This window comes from Drosophila biarmipes, chromosome 3R (assembly GCF_025231255.1).
Source record: "Drosophila biarmipes strain raj3 chromosome 3R, RU_DBia_V1.1, whole genome shotgun sequence".
Lineage (NCBI taxonomy): Eukaryota > Metazoa > Arthropoda > Insecta > Diptera > Drosophilidae > Drosophila > Drosophila biarmipes.
In genome coordinates, this window is record NC_066616.1 from 31111521 (window position 1) to 31128320 (window position 16800).

The window sequence follows — 16800 nt, forward strand, 5'->3', positions numbered from 1 at the left end:
AGAATAATCAATAAATGTTAGTTCCAGTTTTAGGATGCAAGGATACACAATTTTTAGAAAATAGAGTTCAACAAAGTAAACTTTTTTATTTTAATGCATTTTTTCTTTTAAATATCAATTTCAAATCAGTATGGACAAACCATTGTTAGAAAAAATCTTTCCTTTTAAAAAAATCTTTCTTTGTTAGAAAAATCTGCCCTTGGTTGGAAAAGTCAGAGTTCAAATCCCACTGCTTCCAATAAGGGTGTCTATTATTTTGTAAATTAAATATGAGGTTTATATTTTTAATATTCACTTTAGGACTCTGAAATATCAGCAGTTAGCTGGCTTAGAGACAGATAGTAAGTGATTATGGTATAGAGCCATACCATTAATTTTCCATCATACACCACAAGCTATTCTCTCTGTGTAACTACAAAGGCGGGAAGCCCCACATAACGTGAGCATCCAGGAGATGTACTCCCCGTTCTCGCCGAGACCGGATTGAATTTCCACCTTATAAATCTGCCATCCGCTCCGTACTTTTCTTCTGACCGCAACTGTGCACACACATTCGCCCCTGCCATCTATACGGTGTATAGGTGTACTTATATATATATATTTTCCTGGCCGGCCAACTGATCTGGGCAAAGTGATTGTTCAGTTTCAGTCCGCCAGCAAGGCATCTTTTGGTTATTTGGTGCGCATGGCTCCCAAATCGAATTGTAGTTACTTCTTGCCATTGCCATTGGCCAGGAATAGGAATGCGGTGTGCAGTGCTACTTGGTGGAGCAATTAAAGCGGCCGAAGAATGATTTAACAGCCCGTGGAAAGCCGAAAGATCCATGTGAGAGGCCAGAACAATGCACTCGTTGCGAGTGGTGACTCGTAACTCGGCTACAGCAGCAGGGAAATTTAAAATTATAATTGCAATCACAATTTTCATGCTACTTACCAGCCCAAGTAGAGCTCTGTCGAAGTAATTTGAAGCCAGTTTATTGCCTGGCTTTATTAGTTCGTTCGCATTTTGTGCTGATATCGTAATATTTTCTCGCAGCCAACAGGTTGCACTTTTTCAGACCTCCAATCACATATACACAGCATATATTTTTCAAAGAACCCAACAAACCGGTGTGCTGTTAAAATACATAAAGGTCTAGACAACTATTGTCTTTATGGGGTTTGGGTTTCCAGAAGTGCTTTTAATTTATCGTACATGCAGATTGAAAGAGTATTTTGCTAAGAGTTCAAATTATTTGCTTATATGGCACCACCTGACCACATTGCCACACATTATTAAACGTTTTTATGTGTCGACTGTCGGGAACCAAGAGTTCGCAAGAAGGTAAACTGATTTAAAACGGCGCGACCAGCAATTCGAGCTTATGAGGATGGTCGAAGCGAAACCCTACAATTTGGCTGACACATTTCATTTAACCTTTTCATATCCGGTGATCGTGGGTACGAGAGCATACTGAAAGTAAAGTAAAATCGATTTTAGCTGGTTCATTGAACTACAACTTGCTGAGTTTAAGAAAATATTAATAATAATAAGTACTAAGTACCATATGATATCTTATACCCTACACATTTAAAACTTTATAATAAATTTCTCACCTAGAACCACTATAATTTTGCTTTCTGCACTTGACATGAGTAAAGTGATCGGCACAGCGACTCGAATTGTCGTGGAAATGGGACGTTCGAATTGTAAAAGTGTCGACAGAGCCGGAAGACAAAAGCAGGGCCAGCACACATTATGGTAATCCGAAGCCCCAATAAATTTAGCAAGAAACTACCTTTTTATAATGACGACAGAACAAGAAACCGTGGGCCCAGCTTCAATTAATTCCCAGCTCAGGGGATTCGGCAAGACAGAGGCTAAGTAAACAGTAAAGCGAGCCAATGATGAACATCTTCCTCGCTGGAAACCCTTGCACTTTCTCCCCAAGTGAGTTATGAAAATGGAGGCAACATCCCATGGACTTAGCACCCCGGAGGTACTGCGTTAATGGCCACTAAGCACATGTCTTAATCTCTGAAGGCATTAAAGCGGGGTCCGCAGCGGAGATTTGTTTACCCGCTGAAGATGAAAGCTGTTGGGATCTTCGGTTCGCAGATGGGTGGGAATATTAGAAGTCGGTGTTTTGGCTGGTCGTTTGGCATTTCAAGCCACTAGATCTGGGGAAATTATCATATCTGGGCGAGTTGAGGTACAATAAAATCTCTAAGTAACGATATTACTATTGCAGCATCCGGCTGGGCAAGAGGTTGGCTGGGTGTGCGACTGCAAACACCTCGCCATGGTACGATGGCAATTTGGTGGATGGCCAGGCAACTGTCTCATTGTCCCCACACAATGGGCATGGAATATGCATGCAGGCCACTCTGCGGCCGCCTGACAGGTACAAAAATGCTGTCTGCCCCTTTGGTGAACTTCATTCATGCACCGGGATCGGGATCGGGATCGGGATTGGATCGCCACCGGATCGGCGGGGCAAGCGGGCGCGGCGGCCACAGATTGCTGCACAAAATCGCAGCAACATCGGCCAAAACATTTTAATAAAAACTTTTACACAAATGCAGCTAGAGACAAAGAGAGAACCAAAACCGAAAGCCAAAACTGGTTCCCCAGCTCAGACCCCGCTCCATGCCCAGTCCCCAGTGCCCAGTCCCCAGTCCCCAAGCCCATACACCTATGGAAATGAAACATGGTGGTCTCCTATTTACCTTTGGCTTAACAGACCGCTGTTAGCCGCTCATGATTTTCCAGCGGCGGAGCAGACATACCTACGTGCACCTGCAGATCGGGGATCGCAGTACCTGTGCTCCACAGGCGCAGCCTTTCGCACTCGAGAAGCGGCCTGGTATCTATGGCCGAAGCGCTGTGTATGCCCCTGTGGTATCAGCTGTGGCAAACTAGTCCCCGAGAACCGGTTTTACCGCAAAGCGAATGCCAGCCGGAGAGCCAGGCCAGGTCCGATTCCACCCCGTTCCATCTGGGTTTTGGATGGCAGCGCCCACTTGTTGCTCGGGCCAGTGGGACGGGCAGAGCGAAACAGTTCCGACCCGACCGCCGAGCCGACATCACGTACTTTCGCGCAGTGCAGTGCTATGTGCCCAAGCGTACTTTAGGTGGCTCCCGCGATACCGGTTTTCAAGCTGGTATGAATATGCCCAAGAGCTAATTTTTTAGGAGTTATGTCTGCCGAGAAAATGTGTAAAGTTCAGAATGGTCCGTTTATGGCGACGTGCGATGTGTGTGGATCCGAGGATGCCTGTGGCTTCGAGGCCCCCTAAAAGGGCAGGCTACCCATTAATCCCGCGGCCAGTGATGGAAAATACGAAACCATAGTAGTACCCGTTTAAATAACAAAGAAACCCCGAGTGGCAGGCAAAGCATCCAGCCGAAAGCCAGACTTTCTCCTGCCAACTTATTGTTTACCCGAATCACACAGTTGTGCAAAACAAACAGAAACCGCCCGTCGAATTAACCATCTTTATTCGCATAATAATAAAATGAGAAGTATAGAACGTGATCGGTGTACTAAATGCCAGTGTGTTTATGGGCTGGTAGAAATCACACTCCACGAATTTACCTATCGCCCGGGATTTTTTGCGGCCTTTTCAGAGAAAACCAAAAGCGAAAAACGTTTCTGTCAGATCGGCAAATGAGGTCACGTATGTCGAGATTTGTGTAAGAGAACCCATGCAGTCGTGTTCACTGTACGGGCAGACACAGATAGCCATCAACTTGCCAAGCTACTTTTACTACATGCCACCAAAAACTCCCACGCGCCGCTTGCTGCCCGCTTTTCGCGAGATATTAAGATTTATAATCAATCCCGGGGAGGACGGCCTCCAAAGGGGAGAAATAAGTAGTTAAAAATCAATCTGGTGTGGAAAAAACAAAGAAAACCTGTCTGGTGGTCATCACTTTTGAAATACGGTCTCAAGCCGAGGCAAATGCATAATATAAATGTTGAAAGCAGTGCCGCGCGTGTTTTAATTTAATTTAACCTTATTTGTTGTAGCGTTCGGGTGGCAAGAGAATACACACTTAACCCCACAACTCCGAAATGTAATTGGGGACCCAGAACTCCTTTGTTAACGGCGTGTGATACCACTCTTCACGTTGGATACCCAGCAGAAGCACTCTGAGCTATACTAAATCCTTAGAATAAACGGTGAGTACGGGGTGTTTATCTTTAAGTTATGCAGAACGCGTACTGGGGACAGTGCTCGGAGCCTCGGCGATTAATCTTCATTTGCCCAAAGCAGTTCGTAAAGAAGAAAACTTAATCACCTAACAGTTGTTTTTAGCGGCCAGTCAGGTCAATTAATTTAATCGTCACTAAATTTAGCAGTTTGGCTTGGTCTCAACTTATAGATCTATCACTATACCATACTATGTGGTATATTTAATATTTTTTGCCGTATTATATCATCTCTTGTGGTATTAAAGCCCAGAGCTGCGGCTTTTAAGACGATGACCATTTAAGACAACCATATGTGAAGATTGTTTCTGTTAGTCAGCAGTTCTGGCTTCGTATAGGCGTTCTCGAAAAAGCCAAATCATTAAAATTAATCATCAACAAAAATGATTCCCAGCAAATTGGCTCTAAGGTACTTGTTGAGTTCATTAGAACGATTAGAATTTTAGAGTCGTTTGAAGTCGTAAAACTTTTTAACAGCCATTTTGGCAAAAGTAAGGAAGGATGGCTTTTGGGTACCCACCTTAAAGATCATGCACGCCCCTACAATCGTACATAAAATAAAATAAAAATAAAAGAAACAAACTCATATGGTAGTTTCCAAATGGCCAGTTTGGGATGGTTTATGGGCTGATAAAAGGGCATATTTCACTGCCAGATGGTATTATGAAACATCTCACGAGCCGAAGAGGTGAGGAATGCATAAAAGCGTACGCTGGGCATGGTCGCCGGCGCGTCCTCCCGTCCAATAAAATTAAAATACAATAAAACACCCGCGGAATTAGCATAACAATCAAAGCTGGGGCTGACAGAACGATCGGCTATGATTGGTGGGCCGCTTGCACCGGGCTCCGAGGCAGCCCGAGGTTGGGTCCCCCAAAAAGCACTCGTTCCTTTCTTGTTTGCCCAAGATTTGTGTGGCAACCATCGTTCGCATTCCAAGCGATCTCGGATTTAAGTTCGCTACGTATTGTACCACATTCAAAACTAGAAAACGCTGGCAAAACAGCATCAATAAGCAACAGGTTTCCCGCATATCGAATCTGCACCCAGCGTTCGGGCATTCAGCCATACAGCGCGATACCTCGGCTTTCGTTTATTTTGCAAACCAGTTTGGCACATTCGGCTTTTTCTATAAGTTTCCGGTTGAACATAATCAGCAACTGACTTTCTGCGGCCACCGCTCCACCGCCGAACCGAGCTCGGGTTCCAAGCTCCGTGATCCGTGCTCCCTGCTCCCTGCTCCCTGCTCCCTGCCCAGCGCTCCTCCCGCTTTTGTTTATGCGGGGGGAAATGGCATTTGGTACATGTTCAGTGAAAGCGGAGGACTGGCAGCGCTTTTCGCGATTTTCCCGATTTTCCCGATTTCTGCAAATACCAAATATCAAGTGGATACAATGCGATATCTCGCACTTGGCTTACGCAATGGCCGCTCGTTGCTTTTATGATTTCGGAGATTATTTCAGCAACAGTTGCGTTTCGCGACAAGTTTGATTCCATTCGAGATTGCGGCACACACATTGGCGAAATTAAATAAATCGTTGCAAAATTATACACACTTTTATAGCTTTATACAGCTTTGTGTAGGGTAATTGAATGATGTTGGGCAATCGAAGCTAATAAGCTAATAAAATGGTTTCTGAAAAGGGGAAAAACTTTATACCAACTATAGTATAAACTTCTGGATTTGAAGACATAAAAATATTTATCAGATATATAAAATACATTTCCAGTTAACTTTGTGAAGCTTTCGACCTTATAAGCAACATTGGATATAGCTTCCTTTTCTTATTTAATATTTTATACCTTATCTTATCTTATATCTTATTTTATATCTATGAAAATAATATGCAAAATACAATATAAGGACTTATAATAACAATATTAGAGCACTTGATCTTGGTCGTGGCATCCTCAGACTAGCATTTGCCCTATCTCCTCACATGATCAATGATCTAATCAGGTTTTTAATTGCCCAGCATAAAAATGGCATTAGTAGGCAAGTGAATATTGATGTTATAATTTCTCCGCGAAGAGCCCCCGTTCATTAGAGCGTGCACTTTATATCCTCATTTTACGATATATTTGGCTAACTAGCCCAACTAAACTGGGCACTAGCTGTCCATATCTAATGAGCGGGCCCAAATAAAAGCCGGGGAAAAAGCGAGAGGACCAAAAGATTACCTTCGATCTGTTTCATTAAACAAATGATCCGAGTAACGGATACGATGCGATGCGATGGGATGGTATAAGGTGGGATGGGATGGGCCAGAGAAGTGGCTGCTGGTGCCAACGAGTCTTGGATGGAGATTCAGATTGAGGTGGCGATGGCGGTGGAGCGGAGATGGGGCAGAACCCAACGGATGCAAGAGCTGAAACCCAGGGATAGAGGCCGCGGAGCAGGGGTTCCAGCTTCTAGCTTCTATCTCCTAACTGTAAGCCAGCCGCAGCCGCAGCCCCAGAAAGAGCCACAAAAGTTGATCGGCCAGTCGGAGCTGGCCATTTAGGCACTCGATGAGATGAGGTGGGCAAAATGTGCAAAATGTGCACCTGATCGTGGGGCCCGTTGTCTGGCTGCTATCCGCCGGCCTGGCTTCCCACTTTATTAACCAATTTATGATCCCACCGTTATGAACTCTTCTCTGTCAATAATTCCCCGGCCAACCGCTGGTTTCGATCGCCTCAGAACGGAACCAGGAAGGTTTCCACCTATCCACCCATCCAGCCATTTCCAAAGCCTCGGATCTTCGCATCTTAGATTTCCACAACGCCATATAGGTTCGCACAGATACGAGTGTGTATTCGGCAGTCGAGAGGAGAGTAAGAGAACGACTAGACAGCGCCAAGTTTGTTAAATTGTTTATTGCATATTGATATCACACCATTTAAGGCTTGAGAAGCCGTCTTTGCATACGAAAGCAGCAAAAAGCAGCGCATGCAGAAGGCATTTTTGTTTCGCCGAGCTCCACTCGGATATCCACATTCGCTGTGTGGGCCCTGGTGGCGTAGGTTAAAAAATAATATTCAAATCGGTCCCCAGATGACTTACAGAAATACACATTTGCTTACTCTTATTTTCAGCAACCAAAATGACTGCCAGAGACCTCACTCCCCAGCAGGGATTGGGCTTCTTGGGACTGCTGATCCTGCTCTGCTCGGCGGTTTTGGGCAAGTCGCAAATGTGCGAGGTGGAAACCGGCCAAACGAACATCATTCTGGACATCGAGGAGAGCCGGGAGTCCTGTAAGTATTCCTATTCTTCTTGTATACATAGTGGCCCGGGCTAACTAAGTAATTTGAGTCGCTTAAATGGCTCTAAACAGGAAATATGAGTTTTTAATCTGCATGCTTCAACGTCAAATCTATTACGTGAATGCAAAAACATGAATGGCCATATGCTTTTTAGACAAAATGCCTTCGGAGCAACCTCGGCTTCAAGATCATAGACCAAAAGCACGAAAGGTGCAACACCATAATTATAATTTTAAACGTGTTCGAGCACATAGGCAGCCCATCACATCGCGTCAAAGAATAAGAGCACGTCAGAGCGGAGAAATTAAATGTTCATTCAGATACATTGTATAATTTACATGCCGCAAGGGTGAGCCCTCCATAGGGTGAAGCAAGCCATTATTTGGGCGTGCCATTGGCAATTTAGGACCTCTATTAGGCCTTCTAAAATCCATAAGGTTCCCATACATAATTACTTAAGGTATGCCAGGTGGTAGATCAGACCATGAGAAATATATAGGAATTATTCAATATGAATGCTTATAAAGCATCTATAAGATTTCCATATTAAATGACATAAAGTATACCAAATGCTAGGACAGAATATTAGGAATAGATATATCTTAAAGATACAAACGAAAGGATCTGTTATATTTAAGTACTTCCCAATATGAATGCTTATAAAGCATATTTTTAAAGATCATAAAGTGTTATAGATAGTTAACTAATAAGGTAACTTAAGGCCTCAGTTAGGGTTTTTGGTATCTATAAGGTTGCCATATAAAACTGCATAAAGCATAACTATTATTAGTTCAGAATATTAGGAATAGATATATCTTAAAGATACAAACGAAAGGATCTGTTATATTTAAGAACCTCCCAATATGGCTGCTTATAAAGCCTCTTATAAGCTCTTTTAGAGATCGTAAAATGTTATAGATCTCGTTACCACCAAAATTAGGTATTTTGCCTCGTTGTGCAACGATATGATCTCACTTTGGAGGCGCTTGCAGCCGGGTAACAAGATCACGCGAAATGGCAAAGACTTTCATGCGCACATGTGATGCATCTGCGAGATGTGCCCGCAAATATGTGCATATATAGTCGCGCACACATCGCAAGTGATCGCTGCAACTTGACCCCAAATGCAAAGAGAAAGGCTGATGTCTGCAGTTTTCTCGGGTTTCTCGTTTTCCCCCGACTTGTTTGCCGTCGGTCTAAAAGCCACTTGTACCAATAACCCAGCTTTATTTATTAGACATCAACTTTTACTATATTATTTATGCGTTTCCGCAGTCATCGGACAGCCCACCACGCCGCCAGAGCTTCCAATTTTCGGCGATCCGGAGACGGAAATCGCCCTGAACTTGGTCTTCCCGAAAGGCCAGCCGATCTTTCAGCTCAGCGGCAAGAGACTGCAACTGCTGCAGCCCCTGGATCGCGACGAGGAGAACCTCAGCCACATTGTCTTCCAGGTACACCGCGCTCCCCTCCAGTTCTGTTTGCACATCAACATATTTATGAAAATACCCCGCCGCTCTTCGTTTTAGGTCTCCTGCACCATTAGGTCGACAAACAAGAAGCGCACCATTCCCATTATTGTTCGGGTGTCGGACATAAACGACAATGCGCCGCGCTTCATGAACACGCCCTACGAGGTTACCGTTCCCGAGGTGAGTAAATAGTAACGTAGTCCGGGTAAATAGACATTTTCCAGCGTCCGCACGATCAGCTTTTCGTCGCCTTGGTACTGGTACACCCGAGGTTGCCCGCATTTCTCGCTGCACTTCCTCCGGCTCCTCCGCGCCGGGTGCCAAACGGACTATCACGCTGCAAACGGTCACAGGGGCACTGCGAAAAATAACTGACTGCTTAGGTCACTTGGGGAATCGAGCAGGGGAATCTAAGCTGCGTTAGAAGATACATTTCATCATATAGATTCTTCCATGTAAGGTTTCCCTAGGGATCGTTTTTAAAGATACTTTATAAGGCTCAAGAAAAGATAAGGTTAGAAAAAGATTATATTCTGCTATTATCCTGATATCAACCCTTGGGAAGGGGTTCTTAACTTATTCATAAACCGGAAATAAACCATTTTCCTACGATTTTTCTAGGGTTTTACTACCTTTCGTTCTGAAACTAGACTTCTTTCACTCCCTCCCTCACACACCCCAGTCCCAGAATTTCTTCCAGTGCATTGGTCAGGTGAATGTGCACAGTCTTCTCGGCGAGACAGCAGCAACTACATACTGAACACTAATGAAGTGGTAGTGAACATGTTTTCTGCGCTTCGGCAACACAATAGCATGTCGAGCGGATCGGATCCCCAGTATCCTTGGCATCCGCATCCACAGAATCCCCAGCCATCAGAAGCTGAGGAGGGGATCTTGGCCTGCCGGCTTTTAATCACGTATTTAGACTAATAACGTTCAATTACAGAACTGTTGACATATTAGAAAGCAGCGTCAGCAAAAAGCACAAAACAAAGCGGAAACGTGCTGCAAGACGGCTCAAAAGAACCCCTACAGAGTGCATTACTTGCTAAGATCGCACCTGCGTCTTTACATAGTAGGAGAAACCCCATTTAATTGAGTTATTAAACCTGTAGAATAATTGACCAAAACGTTTGTTTTCAAGAGACCGTTTAGCAACCATCAAGAAAGAAATTATAACCGCCTGGCAATTTAGTTAATAGCTTTTCCACTACCAAGAATAGTGTGGAAAATGTAAATATCACTCTCCCAGCCGCAAACACTTTCTCGGTCTGCAGTAGCTTGTATCCCTGTATCTTTCGATCGCCTGGAACCTTGAAAGTATCTCCTGCCCAGCCAGTAAGCACAATAAAACTGAATATATATCGTGCATTGGAATTCGCAATCAGGACGTCTGCCCATGCGAAATTTATTTAACAATGCCAGGCCTTAAAGTTTAAGAGGCCTGGTGCGGAATAAACAAAAGGGCGGCCTGCCTGCGTCATCGTTTTGTTCGCGGAAAATTGTATATATAGTGCATTGTAAATTCGAGGACCAGGTCCCTATATAAGGCGTTCTGCCACTCAAGCTGGAATATAATTGGTATGCACTTGCCGGCTTGGGCGAGCACTCCCAGGGGACCGAAAAAGCCCGACCATGTCCAGGCCAGAGAAGACAAGACAACAGAATAGCATTTCATTGCCGCTCTATCAAGTAATTACAAGAGCCCAGATAAATTATGCCCCCCGAGAGGCCGGCGGGGCAGCAGGGTATCTGCAGAATCAATACACAAAAAAGGGGGGGGATCACGGGACCCTGGGAATGTGTAAGACTGGCAACCGAAAATTATGAAAAGCGAAAAAGATGACCTAAGCCTGCATGCCATTTGGCAGAAAACGCGAAAACCCGCAAGCCGAGTTGCAAAGTTCAGCAGACGAGCCATGTCTGGTGGCAGCCCAGCTGCAGTTCTGGGCACTAAATAACCAACCGAGGCAAGCCGAGGCAAGTGGCAAACTGGCTCCTTAGCAGCGCTTAAGAGGCTGCCACCGTTATGCAACGAACCCAGCAGGCTGCGGGGCCCATCTCCACAGCCCAGCCACTTGGCGCTGGAAAACAATGCGAGCAGAGTAATGATCTCGCGGTTTCCGTTGGCTTCCCAGTTGGGGTTCCATGGGAAATGTTACTGAATTTTAGTGGAAAAGTATTTGCCGCGAACCAGAAACAGTTTACTAACCGGGCAGGAAACACTTTCGGTTCTCGAACAAGAGCGGCCTCTCTAAAAATGCCATCCCATCCATATCCCGCGGCTTCCCATGTCGAATTAGCTGACATTTCCACGGCTCTTGCTCATAATGCCCCATAACCATGTCTCCTCCCCAGAGCACTCCGGTGGGAACCACTATCTTTCGGAACATCCAGGCCCTCGACAAGGACGCCGGCGTCAACGGGCTGGTGGAGTACTTCATAGCCGAGGGCGGTGCCAATGCCACCGACATCGAGAAGTACTCTGCCGATGGCTACGGCACCTTTGCCATATCCTTTCCCCACCAGGGCCAGGTGAGATCTTCCCAGCCCCCTTCCTCGGAGACATACTACATTATCTGCCCCCTTTCATTTAGGTTACGGTGGCCAAGACTTTGGACTTTGAAAAGATACAAACCTACTACCTTACCATTGTGGCCTCGGTAAGTGGAGAGTTCATAATTAATAAAATTAGTGCAGAGGGCTAATTAGCTTGGCTGCCTTGTTATTACAATAGTTGAGATTTGGGCCAAATGGCCCCCAATTATCTGTAGCTTTTACCATGCCTTTCACCTGGGAACTGGGTTGCGAATGATGTGCTATTCCGTTTTCAGGATCGGGCGCGCAATACCGCAGATCGCCTGTCGTCGACCACAACCTTGACGGTCAACATAGCCGACTCGAACGACCTGGATCCGTCGTTCATATACAGCGGCTGCGCCTCGCTCGACGGGGCCTGCATAAATCCGGAGTACTCGGCCTCGGTGCCGGCTGGCTCCCTCTTGGGCGTCCTGACAGTGCTGCCCGAACGCATCCAGGCGGTGGACCTGGACACCATAAACTCGCCCATCCGCTATAGCTTCGCCAGCGGAATGCCCGGCAACTACGCCGACTACTTTCAGATCGATGAGAGCACGGGGGTGCTGAAGCAGACGAAGGCCATAGATACTTCGACGGCAAAGAAGTATGACATCATAGTGAAAGCAGAGGAGCTTTCGCCGGGTCCCCAGCGCTTCACCACCGCCAAGCTGGAAATTTTCGTGAAGCCCGTCGATGCCAACCCGCCCGTGATATCATCCTCACAGACGGAGGGCTATGTGGACGAGAACTCGCCGATCGGCACCCGCGTCTTGGACGCGAGTGGTAACCCTATATCGTTCAAAACCACAGACGCCGACCTGAGCGACAGCGACCCGAGGCCAGACTACATATACGAGCTGACCACGCCGTCGTTCAATGTGACCGCCGACGGCGTGCTGATAGTGAACGAGGACAACCTCGACCGCGACCCTCCGGCGCCAGGACGCTTCAAGTTTCAGGTGGTGGCCCGGGAGCCGCGCACCAATGCGGCCAGCGCTCCGCTGAGTCTCACGGTCCATCTGCGCGACGTGAACGACAATGCGCCCAAGCTGGCGATGGTGCCGCCCATCTCCATAACGGCCGGGGATCAGAGCGAAAGCCGGCTGGTCACCCAGGTCGTGGCCAGCGACAACGACGAGGGCCCCAACGCCGTGGTCACCTACTCCATTTACCATGTCTCCAACAACGGCATTCAGAAGTTCACCATCAACGAGACCACCGGTGAGATCCGAACCCAAGGACGTCTGCTGGCCGGCGAGCAGTATAGCATCACCGTGCAGGCCACCGACATCGGAGGACTGTCCTCCCAGGCGATCGTGGAGGTCAGCGTGACCCCGGGACCCAATACGAAGCCCCCGCGTTTCCAGAAACCCATCTACGAGGTGCAGGTCAGCGAGGGTGCCGAGATCAACTCCACGGTTACGGTGGTTCACGCCGAGGATCCGGAAAACGACGCCGTTGTCTACTCCATCATTTCGGGCAACGACCTGCGCCAGTTCGCGGTGGGTCAGGAGAGTGGGGTGATCGTGGTGATAAGGAAGCTGGACCGCGAGAGCCTGACGCGCTACCAACTGATCCTGAAGGCCGAGGACACTGGAGGACTCTCCAGCAGTGCCACTGTGAACATCAAGGTAACGGATATCAACGACAAGAACCCGGAGTTCGATGCCTCCACACTGCCCTATGTCTTCCAAGTGGAGGAGGGCAAGGCGCAGGCTTCAGTGGGAGTGGTCTATGCCACCGATGCCGATGAAGGTATCAACGCGGAGATTACCTATTCCATCCCCACCGACATACCTTTCACCATAAACGCCACTTCCGGGGAGATCCTAACTGCCAAGGAGCTGGACTACGAGCAGTTGAATGAGTACAAGTTTGTGGTCACGGCCAAGGATGGAGCTCCCGATGCCCGACTGGGAACGGCTAGTGTGACGGTGATGGTACTGGACCTGCCGGATGAGGTGCCCAAGTTCAGCGATGCCCGCATAGATGTACACATTCCGGAGAACGAGGAGAACTACCTGGTGGCCACTGTGCAAGCCTTTGATCCGGACACGGTGCCCGAGATCACCTATGTGCTGAGGAAGGGCGATGCAGAGCTCTTTAAGGTCTCGGATAAGACGGGTGAGGTGAGGACCCTCAAGGGGCTGGACTACGAGAGCCAGAAGCAGCACCAGCTGGTCATTGGCACCATAGAGAATGATGGCGATGGGCCCGGGGACACGGTTCTCCTGGTGGTGGATGTGGAGGATCGCAACGATCTGCCGCCGAGGTTCATAACCGTTCCGGATCCCGTGACCGTGAATGATGACCAGAGCATCGGAACCGTCATAGCCACTCTCCCAGCCATCGATGGCGACGGCACTTCGCCGGGCAATGTGGTTCGCTACGAGATCGTGGGGCGCGGCAAGGCACCCAAGTACTTCCAAGTGGACCCCGACACGGGGGCTGTGCGGATAAGGGATGAGCTGCGCAAGGAGGAGGACACGGAGTACCAGGTGGACATAAGAGCCTACGACCTGGGGGAGCCCCAACTAAGCTCGGTGGCTCCGCTGCGGGTGGATGTGCATCACCTCCTGGCCAACGGCAACAACGAAATCAAGTTGGACAACAAGTTGGAAGGCGGGATGGGCATGAGCAGCGAAAGTATAGGCCTGGCCTTCAGCGATGACAGCTACACGACCAGTGTGCCAGAGTCCATGGAAACGAACAGCTCGCTGAAACTCATTCAAATAGTGAACTCCAAGGCATCCACAGATGGACCGCCGGCCTTCAAGTGCGAGTTCGTCCAGGGCAACGAAGAGGGCATCTTCAACCTGACCTCCGCCGATCACGGTTGCAACCTGCTGCTCATCCAGCCCCTGGACTTTGAGAACAAAACCTCCTTCACCCTGAAGCTGCGCCTGACCTCGCACCGCTACTTTGTCAATCCGCTGAAGGACACCGCCACCGTGGAGATCATAGTTCAGGACGAGAACGACAATGCCCCCGAGTTCGAGTTTAATAGGCTGCGCGGCCAGCAAGACACCTTCTACACGGTGGTGACCGAGGAAATGGATGTGGACACAACCATTTTGCAGGTGCGGGCCACAGATCGTGACTCGGGTAAATTCGGCACCGTTCGCTACACCCTCTACGATGATGACGAAAGCCGTGCTAATATGGTGAGTAATCGATGTGTTACAATAGCTCACAGTATTTATTACCTGATAATTGGTATTTCCAGCCCACCAGCTTCTTCGTGATGTCCGAAGACACTGGCGTTCTGAGGACGGCCAAGCATTTCAAGAGCGAGAACGACTTTCCCCTCACGTTTTTGGTGGAGGCCCGTGACAGCGATGCCCAGGAGCAGGGCTCCCACCGCACGAGGGCCCGCATAGTCGTCAACAGGCTGGCGGATATCAATCGCATGGCTCTGTCCTTCCCGAATGCGGCGCCCAGCGATCTGCGCAACTACTACACCGAGCTGGAGGAGCTGCTGGACAAGAGGACCGGCCTGGCCAGCGGTATTGAGCGCATGAGCAGCCAGAAGTATCTGGCCAAGAACGGATCGGTGATCGAGAATCCGGCTGCCACGGACATATGGTTCTACCTGATCGATCCCAAGACGGAGCAGCTGGTGAGCCGCAAGGACAGCGTCGTGGAGGCCACTTTGCTGGAACCAGCTGCCAGGTCTGAGCTAAACATCGCCCTACCAAGGGCCACAGCCGAGGGTATTTCCTTTCCCCTGGAACGAAAGGAACAGGTTCATAAGGTGGGTTGACCTACGGGTGATGTATATTGGGCTAAAGGGATATATTCACTTTATTTGTTTTACTTTTGCAGGTCAAGGCCGCTGTGGCCATCGACAACGAAGTCTTTCCCTTCACCCTTATTGCCATATCCCTTGTCATACTGATTCTGGGCACCATTGGCATCATATACATATGCATTTCCTGGTCAAAGTAAATACATATAATGCAGTATTTAATAAATAGTAATATATAACTTCTTTTGAATAGGTACAAAAACTTCAAGCAACGCATGCGCCAGTACTCCTCCACGAACCCCACCCGGTATGACCCCGTGATCGTGAACCAGCAGGCCTCGAATGCCAGCGAAACCATAGCCAACATGAAGGAGTACGAGACCCAGATGCTGGCCATGGCAGTGCCCCCGGATGTGGACGACGATCTGCAGCTGGACTTCAGTGCCAAGAACCACGCCTTCTCGCTGGACAATGTCAGCTACATAACGCACAAGGAGAACACCAACGGGGGCGGCCAGTCGAGTCCGTCCCACTCGGACGCCACGACGGCCACGATTGCCACTCTGCGCCGCCACAAGAACCTGAACAACGCCAACATGAACAACAACCTGGCCATCAACAACAGGCAGAACACCTTCAATCGCACCCTGGAGATGAACACCCGCAACAACGCCAATCCCCTGGGGTCTCCCCCTGCCAATGGTGCCCTTTCGGGCACCCTGACTTTGGGTCGCATCAAGCACCAGAACAGCAATCACTACCAGAACGGCGCCTACAACGCGGACCCGGCTGGTGCGAATAACATGGCCCATGCCAAGAACAATGCCTACAGCACGATGGGCAGGCGGGGCAACACCTTCGGCGACGTGGGCCTGCTCAACGGCAATGGCGAGCTGATGAACGCCACACTGGGTCGCAACGGCCAGCTCAACAACCGACTCTACGGCGGAGAGGTGCCCATCACCAACCCCCTGTTTCAGAGGTAAGTGTCTCGAAATAATCTAAGTACTAGAGTACTATTATATTATCCCATATCTTGCAGATCCAGCTCTGATCACAACCACCTGAGCAGCACAAACGAGAACGTGTCCTTTGGCAAAAGGGACTACGGTCAAATAGGCTTTTCGTATCTTAACGATTTGGACAGATCGGAGGTTGAGACCACCACGGAACTGTAGGGTATATTGACTAGGAAGGGCGGTTCCAACTTATAACAGACTTTGTTAATACATTTAGCTGCCAATTTATATTTGTAATAGTGCATTTTAACAACGAGAGCGGTTGCCATCCAATTATGATCATAGCATATGCAATCTGTACATATTTTAGTGGAAATACTGAATGGAGGAACTGATAACTGATATATTTAACTGTGCTTTAAGATCAAATAATTACAGTCATTACTTTTAAGACAAGAGCGAGTGCATATTGTATACTTTTTAAGAAACCGCCAATGCTAGGCATTGTTGAATATATGTACATGCATGAACTTATCAAAATATTAAGTTGTATTAATTATGAAAAGCCAATAAATGTAAATAAGTAATTCAGAAAT

General features: G+C 48.0%; 1 protein-coding gene across 1 annotated transcript; it reads left to right on the plus strand.

The window, feature by feature from the left end:
- Nucleotides 1-3022: 3022 nt before the first annotated feature.
- Nucleotides 3023-16799, plus strand: LOC108025284 (cadherin-99C). Its single transcript, XM_017095661.3, has 12 exons — nucleotides 3023-3144; nucleotides 4014-4166; nucleotides 7275-7436; nucleotides 8721-8899; nucleotides 8975-9097; nucleotides 11276-11452; nucleotides 11515-11580; nucleotides 11752-14661; nucleotides 14724-15251; nucleotides 15323-15441; nucleotides 15499-16227; nucleotides 16288-16799. Exons 3-12 carry the CDS (start codon nucleotides 7283-7285, stop codon nucleotides 16421-16423), a joined length of 5121 nt encoding a protein of 1706 aa, XP_016951150.1. The 5' UTR covers nucleotides 3023-3144; nucleotides 4014-4166; nucleotides 7275-7282; the 3' UTR covers nucleotides 16424-16799.
- The last annotated feature ends 1 nt before the right edge of the window (nucleotide 16800 follows it).

Bases quoted from the DNA above. Each gene is read 5' to 3' on its own strand.
- LOC108025284 (XM_017095661.3), top strand. From the start codon at position 7,283: ATGACTGCCAGAGACCTCACTCCCCAGCAGGGATTGGGCTTCTTGGGA. The intron at 8,900-8,974 runs GTACACCGCGCT...TCTTCGTTTTAG, and splicing joins TCAGCCACATTGTCTTCCAG to GTCTCCTGCACCATTAGGTC. The intron at 15,442-15,498 runs GTAAATACATAT...TCTTTTGAATAG, and splicing joins ATATGCATTTCCTGGTCAAA to GTACAAAAACTTCAAGCAAC.